Consider the following 7,750-nt stretch of genomic DNA (forward strand, 5'->3'; position numbering starts at 1 on the left):
ACCTCCAAGTAAGTCTAGTTGACTACACGCTATACATCCTAAGCTGATTCAACTCATACTCAAGTAGTTTATTCTAATTTCTGTACAAAAGAATCTTACATAGAGCTTAACTAGGAAAAGTTTCTTACATGATATTTACATAATGATCTTTGTGGCCATCTTTCATGGTAATGATGATACTATCATCTTTGGTGCATGAAGGGTAAGTTCTCAGTTGCAAAAGAATACAATGTAATAGTATGACTTCTTTCAGGCTCGCACTCTTTTTCCAAGTTCAGAGACGGTTCGGTTGAAAGAGTGCTTTCCTTTATGATATCAATGACCCTCCTTCGAAATTGGCCACATGGAACTTGCAGCAACATGTCTTTACTTTGTATGCCTAAAAAAGGAAAAGAAATTTCTAGCCTAGTTTTCAGAAAGACAAAAAAAGCCTTTGGAATTAGGGGACCTCGCCAGCATAGAAGCAACAGCACCACTATGGTTAACAAGATATACAATAAATGCAATCCAGGCTGCAGCACCAAGGCAGACCAAAAAACCAAACAACAGTCCCTTCACTTCAGAGAGGAAGAAATCTAATAACATATATCCATAAAGCACAATTACCAGCACAGCCACAGTCCAAGACACCCTCTGGATCACAAAATTGACAGAGTTATAGATAAGTATTGAGACAACTATATCATTTGGAAGGTTTACTCTAAGTGAATGTCTTGATAAAGAATTTTGTAGGAAAATAGCACGAAGAGAAAAAAATTCATTTTCAAATTAAAAGTTATATGTATGTCAACGAAAGTGAACAAAAGTGCAATTAAAATGATGCCATGTAACTGAGGTCACAAGTTCAAGTCCTGGAAATAGTTGTGTAAAAAAAAAAGGTAAGACTGTGTACAATAGATCATGTGGTCAGACCCTTCCCCGTCCAGCGCATTACTAGAGCTTTAATGGACTGAGCTTCCCTTTAAATTAAAAGGGCTATATCTATGTAAATGTAATGAATAAAAGTGCAATTAAGCTAGAAAATAGACCAAAAATGCAATTAAGTCTAAAAATTACCCAGTAAAATAATTGAAACATCTTCATTAGCGTTTAAGTTAATCATAGATCATTTAATTCAGTCAGTATTAAAATTTTGGATAAGAAGTAACTGAAAGGTTATATGGATATAGCTTACCTCTACTATAGGCCCTATTCTGAAAGTCCCCATGACCTCCTCCTTGGACACCAAAGTAAGAAGGGGGATAAGTGCAAAAGGAATCTGTATTGATTGCAGCACATTAAGCCATTCATTCAAGGTATCCAATGAACCTTCTGATGTATTGAAAACAATTGACACTATCATAGTTGGAACAATTGCACAACTTCTAGTGATCAATGCCCTCAACCACTTCTTAATATTGAGCTTCAGAAATCCCTCTGTTATAAACTGTCCAGCATAAGTGCCAGTGATGGTGCTACTTTGTCCAGCTGCTAACAAACCAATACCCCATATATACAGAATTGGAAACAACCCTCCTCCATACCTCTCCTCAAGATATTGTCCTGCATTTACTAATCCTATGCCCTTGGCCTGTTCTGTACCATAGAACACCCGAGCAAAAACAGTTATCACACATAGATTGATCACCAAGGTGACTAAAAGTGCAGCTGAGGACTCAATTGAGTAGTAATTCAGAGCCTCTTGAACCTGGCTTTTGTTACGGATATCAACGTCCCTTGATTGTACCAAAGCAGAATGGAGGAATACATTATGTGGGGTTATGACACAACCCACAATTTCCACAGCCTGGCGAAGTGTCTTTGAGCTAACTCTTGGGATCAAAAGACCTGCAATAAGCATCCAAATCTGTCAAACAAAAAGGCACCAGTGTACAATTTTTTATCTTAAATCTTACAATCAAATGGATGTGCCTAAACTGCTGTTATGAGATAAGTCTGTACCCATCACAAGTTCTTCTTCACTTGGCTTTGTATCAAAGAACATCCATGCAAAAGAAAAGGCCATGGTTCCGATGAAAACCGCGAAAACTCCTTCCAACTTCCTCACTCCATAATTCTCGAGAAACAGAAAGAAGAAACTGTTCAACAAGAGACAAAACCAGGATCAAAATATCAGCTAACCATAACTTTCACTTAGTCACTTTCACAAACACAATGTGATCGCAAAACCATGATGAACAACAAAACCATATGATAAAATCAAAATCTATTTGGTTGGCTTACCAATCAAAGGCTGTGATGATCACACCAGCCCAAATGGGAAGAACCCCATGGCTAAGAATCTTGATAGCAATAGCACTGCCAATAACCTCTTGAATATCAGCAGCAATGAGAGCCACCTCAGCCAGGAACCACAGCACCAACCTAGCCCAATTGGAATACTCCTCCCTGCACAGCTCCGCCAGGTGCCGCCCCGTCGCCACGCCAAGCCTCGCCGACAGAAGCTGTATCAATAGCCCCATGATGGTCGACCACATCAACAGCCAAAGTAGCGAGTACCCTGCAATTGCACCAGCCTGCAGGTCCCCTTCCAGGTTCCCAGGGTCCAAGAACGCCACACTCATCAGCAGCCCCGGCCCCGTGAACAGCCACAGCTTCTTCCAAGAAAACGGCGGCACCGCCGTGGAGCTGGAGCCGCCGCCTCCGGCGGCGGACTCCAGGTCGAATATCCGGACCTTGTCCTTGTCCGCATAGACGAAATCCTCTGCATCTCCATCCTCCGGGGTTAATGGTGATGAGAGGGGAGAGGAGAGTGGGATTGTCTCGCATTCGGATTGTAGTAACCGGTTTTCTTCTTCCTCTTCTTCTTGTTCTTGTTCTAGTTTTTCGTGTTGGTCTTGAGTTTTGTGTGACTCTGTATTCATGGTTTGTGATTGTTTTCAAGAATGTAGAAGTGGAATGTCGTGGATCATGGTAATGGTGTTTGTTGGGGTTGATTGATATTATTCCGTTTGGTTTGGATTGTGTTGGTAGGAGAAGAAGATGGAGAAAATTTAGAGGAATTATCATGGCTGCGCAAGGGAATGGTGAGGTGAGGTGAGGTGAGCAAGGGAACGTTGCATGTTCACCGCATGCTATATTTGTAGTATTTCCCCTCTTTTAGGGACGCTATATTTATGCCAATTGCTAAAAGTGCTATATTTTGGATATAGTGAATTCATCTAATGTGATTAGAAATATTTTGAGGTTAGTGTAAGGTTAGAGCATTGAGCATCTCCATGCTGGTGTCTAAGATGAGACATTAAAATAATTCCTTAGAGTTGAAGAATGGAAGGAAAAGGGATGCTTTGACATAACACATGGTTAGGAAGTTAGAACAAAATTTAGCAATAATTTCCCCATGTTGTGAATATATAATGGGGTTAAATAATGTTTTGGTCCCTTATAATACAATAAGTTTGAAAAGGATCTCTCTTTGGAATAAAGTTTAAGTTCAGTCCCTAATGTTTGAGAAACTACTTAGTTTTGGGAATTTGGTCCATGTCAGAGGTGACGGTCCAGTGACCTTTGCCACTAACTAATTAACATAACCCGACAAGATTGGTGAAGTCATGTGGCAATTACGCGTAGGATCGATGAAGCCATGTGGCAAAGGTCATTGGACCACCACCTCTTGCAGGGACTAAAACTAGGTAATTTCTAAAACAATAGGGGCTGAATTCAAACTTTGCTCTGAGGAGGGATCATTTTCAAACTTAGCATATTATACAGGGACCAAAATCTTATTTAACCCTTTATAATTTTCTTGTTTATCATATTTGGTAAGAAATTTTCTTTTCCGCCATGTTTTCTCTTTCTCTGTTAAGATGTTTGAATCGACTTCTATTTTCTTATAATCTATTTTAGTACGCATAAACAATTTATCAAGGTTTCTTCCCAAAATTAATTTTTAGTTTATAATCAATTATAAAAAGTTTCTCAAGCATACTAAGTCTACACCAAGTAGCATTCTATTCGGCATGACTTATCAATAACATCATTGCACACGCATTCTCAACCCCTTCCACGAATAAAATCTAAAAAGAATGAAGCTTCATTCACACTTAAACTAACAGCAAGCATGAATAACTTCCAGTATGTTGGACAAACATTACCATAGAAAGCAGAAACTTCAAAATCACATAAACTAACCAACATAGCTTCTGCAAACCCTTTCAAAAATGAGGCCAAGATAGACTACTTTTCAGTTTCATATTAGCCTCTTCTATTCCTTGTCTACGCCAAATTCTAGCAAGACGACATCCAAATTATAATCCTTAGCATTGCACAATTGGAAACTCAGTCCTTAAAACTAATCCAGGAGACATAATCAACAAAACCAGATTCTGTGTACTGCAACATATCTTATTACATAGCATGATGCCACAATTTCCAATCATCATACAGTACAGTACACTAAGTAGAAACGAACATTTTCATATCAGCAATTAACTTAGCAATTAGCATTATTTAGTATTTACTAGACTAACGTTATAGGTTCATTTCTTGACACAAGAGTTTATTTACTAACTATAAAATCTCAGTCCAAATGTTCAACTATGCAATAGCAGAACACATGAGACTGGAAAATGCTAGTTTGTTGCTAAAGCAATGCACTTTCAACACCAAGTGTTTAAATATCAAGCATTCACATTTGAAATTCAAATGATATAATCTGACCATTCAGACATGAAGGAAGTATGATCCATGGACTCCCCAGGCACATCTTCATGCTTAGACGGCTTCTCCTTGCCACCAACCAACCTCGCCGGGTTCCCAACAGCAGTCGTCCGCGGCGGCACATCGATCAAAACCACCGAGCCAGCACCAATCTTGGCACCTTCCCCAATCTTAACATTCCCCAGAATGGTAGCACCAGCACCAATTAGCACCCCATCACCAATCTTCGGGTGGCGATCCCCACCAATCTTCCCAGTCCCACCCAGTGTGACGTGGTGCAGGATCGACACATTGTTCCCAATCACCGCCGTCTCCCCCACCACCACTCCAGTAGCATGGTCGAACAGAATCCCCTTCCCAATCGTCGCCGCCGGGTGAATGTCCACCGCGAAAACATCAGCAATTCGAGAATGCAACGCCAGAGCCAACGGCCGCCGCGACTGCCCCCACAGCAGGTGCGCCACGCGGTGAGCCTGCAACAATCAAACACACAAAATCACAAGCAGCTCGAGAAATCAAACAATTAGGATCGAAAACATATATACACCCCTAAAATCAAAGATTAAGCATGGAAAAATCAGCAAAATTGAAGAATTAGGGTTTGGTAAAGTGAAGAATTGAGGGAACCTGACAGGCGAGGAAACCCTTGTAATTGAGTAGGCAGTGGGAGTACGACACACAAGCGGGGTCGCGCTCCCGGGCGGCGCGGAGGTCAGCGACGGCGGCGGAGCTGAGAGAAGGGTCGGAGGAGAACGCGTTGAGGAAGAGGTCGTAGAGGAGCGTGGAGAGAAGAGTGGAGGAGCAGAGCTTGTTCCCGAGGTGGAACGACAGTGACCGTTCTAGAGACGAGTGTGAGAGAATCGTGGAGTAGAGGTAACTCGCGAGCGCTGGTTCAGACTCAGCGTCACGGCGTGCCTCCGCCTTGATCTGCGCCCACAGCCACCCCTCTTCTTCGAACCCGCCGCCGGAGGAGGAGTTAGACATCGCCGTCGGCGGCGGTGCGTAGCGGAGTTCGCCGGTTGGCATTAGTCGATGGGTGGCGATGATGAGAGTGTGGTTTAGAGAGACGGCGGCGAGACGGTTACTGCGGCAGTGACACGGTGGCGCGGTTGATAGGGTGGTGTGGAATTTCCAAGAAACCAGCATAAACTGAAGTTGTGTGTTTTCTGTTTGTTTTTTGGGGTGAGATTTGTTGTAATAACTGCTTTCTTTACTTGTGTTGTGTGTGTTGTGTGCGTATATTCGACAATGGAAGATCACAAAAGACAAAACTCACAAAACGTTTGGATGTCATGTTTATGTTAGTTGTTACCTATCTTATCCAAAAGTATTTCACTTTGGCTTCTCAAGAGTCAAGCCTTATATTTTACGGATAATAAAATTAAATAAACTGATTCACACGTTTGAGAAAATAATTTTTTAAGGTAAAAAGGGTTGAGTAGGTTTGTTTATCTATTAGTTTTTTTTTTTTACATTAAAAAGATAAATTGCATCCTGTCGAAATTGATTCCAGGACTCTCCACCCAATTCTTATGTCTTCTAACTCTTACCATTTGAGCTATCATTCGGGACATTTGTTTATCTATTAGATTGGATGTGCTGGTTTTTCTCAATTCAACAACTTAGCTCAATGGAAATAAATATTTAGGAAAGTAAAACATGTGATTTGTACACTCTTTACTTTTTCGATGTTAATTGAGGTATTTATACGGTGACGGCTGTGAGCCTATGAGACTTATCTTTCACCTCATTTTTAGCCCAACAAACGGTGAGATGATGGTCTTGTGTTATTACCCAACGAAAACATGAACCACTGTTAAATAATATTTAGTTTATGTATTTGTAACAGTTCAATTTCTATCCCTAACCTGAAACAATTTTGACTTTTGCCCACGTGTATACGGAAATGTTAAGACAAGTCCTCGTCAGAGTCAAGAGCTCAGGTGACTTGCTTGTGTGTTCGACTAGAGCTAGCATGACATGTCCACATGATGGGTGATCTATCAATAAAGGAGCTAAAACTGAAATTGAACATTGCTTATCGATATACTTTAATGATTAACATTGCTTGACCATGAGTTTAATTTACGGATTGAAAAGCTAATTAAGTATAAGAGAAATTACTCATATCAGTGCTATACTATGATGTGTACTATTAGGTTTTCCTATATATTCAATTAGGTTAATCTATTAATCAACTTCTCTACACTTTATGTTTTCTCAACTCTAACACTTATATAAGACCAACTTTACAACGGGTTTTGAGGAGAACTGTTACGCTTAGTTTGGTAAGAGAGAGTTGAACGAGAGAGAGATACGATAGATGGAGTTAGATGTAAGATTGTAATTCCACCCTCATTTAGTTCATCTAACACTATAGCAGAAAGAGAGAGAATTATGGTGGGTCACCCCACCTGTTAGCAATCTCTTCATTTTGAGAAGAAATGATGCATATGTTGCTTCACTTTTTTATTCTCTGATTTTGCCCCACTTACCATTTTGATCATTTATATAAATATTTAAAACACTTACGGGTAAAAATGTTTTTTAATATGAAAAGTATCACTCTCTTCTCTTTTTCTCATCTATATCCACCATACCAATCAACTCATAAAATTTACTTTATTTCTCACATATTTCTTTCTACTCATCTTTTATATCTCTTTATTCTCTACCAAACAAAACGTTAATACGCATGACCAACCTCATTAACAAGTTGAGAGGTAGAATTAGCAATCATAGAAGTTCAAAACTAAAGTAAAATTGTGAGGAATGATAATTACATACCATTGTAACCTAGTAATTCTTAACTTGCTTCTAATGTCTAATTTTATTTCATTTAAATTGTTTTCTTTCAATCCTTACATGACTCCCAAACCAAAATCTCATTTGCCCAATAGAATGTGGACTGGGCGGGCTAGTACAAGCTTATAGAACCCGCCCAGTAGGCCTGACACCTCATAAGTAGAGATGGGGTCCTCGTATGAAGATGTGGGTCCAGGTTACTTTGTCTTGTTTATAATAAAGATATAAGCATTTGTCTTATTCTACATAGGGATTTGAGCCTTGCATGTAAGACCCAAATCCATGA

The 7,750-nt window shown here is 40.0% G+C and overlaps 2 protein-coding genes across 2 annotated transcripts; both read right to left on the minus strand.

The window, feature by feature from the left end:
- Positions 1–25: 25 nt before the first annotated feature.
- On the minus strand, positions 26–4,037 carry LOC130746224 (metal transporter Nramp3.2-like). Its single transcript, XM_057598776.1, has 4 exons — positions 2,224–4,037; positions 1,942–2,078; positions 1,175–1,827; positions 26–633 (listed from the first exon to the last, which is right to left on the minus strand). Exons 1-4 carry the CDS (start codon positions 2,862–2,864, stop codon positions 406–408), a joined length of 1,659 nt encoding a protein of 552 aa, XP_057454759.1. The 5' UTR covers positions 2,865–4,037; the 3' UTR covers positions 26–405.
- A 269-nt stretch (positions 4,038–4,306) lies between these two features.
- On the minus strand, positions 4,307–5,930 carry LOC130746225 (serine acetyltransferase 5). Its single transcript, XM_057598778.1, has 2 exons — positions 5,287–5,930; positions 4,307–5,132 (listed from the first exon to the last, which is right to left on the minus strand). The coding sequence occupies exons 1-2, from the start codon at positions 5,803–5,805 to the stop codon at positions 4,641–4,643; spliced, it is 1,011 nt and encodes a 336-aa protein (XP_057454761.1). The 5' UTR covers positions 5,806–5,930; the 3' UTR covers positions 4,307–4,640.
- Positions 5,931–7,750: the final 1,820 nt, after the last annotated feature.

Source organism: Lotus japonicus, chromosome 3 (assembly GCF_012489685.1).
Source record: "Lotus japonicus ecotype B-129 chromosome 3, LjGifu_v1.2".
NCBI classification, from domain to species: domain Eukaryota; kingdom Viridiplantae; phylum Streptophyta; class Magnoliopsida; order Fabales; family Fabaceae; genus Lotus; species Lotus japonicus.

Bases quoted from the DNA above. Each gene is read 5' to 3' on its own strand.
- LOC130746224 (XM_057598776.1), bottom strand. From the start codon at position 2,864: ATGAATACAGAGTCACACAAAACTCAAGACCAACACGAAAAACTAGAA. The intron at 2,079-2,223 runs GTAAGCCAACCA...CTTGTTGAACAG, and splicing joins ATCATCACAGCCTTTGATTG to TTTCTTCTTTCTGTTTCTCG. The intron at 1,828-1,941 runs GTACAGACTTAT...TGCTTATTGCAG, and splicing joins TGAAGAAGAACTTGTGATGG to GTCTTTTGATCCCAAGAGTT.
- LOC130746225 (XM_057598778.1), bottom strand. From the start codon at position 5,805: ATGCTGGTTTCTTGGAAATTCCACACCACCCTATCAACCGCGCCACCG. The intron at 5,133-5,286 runs GTTCCCTCAATT...TGATTGTTGCAG, and splicing joins AGGGTTTCCTCGCCTGTCAG to GCTCACCGCGTGGCGCACCT.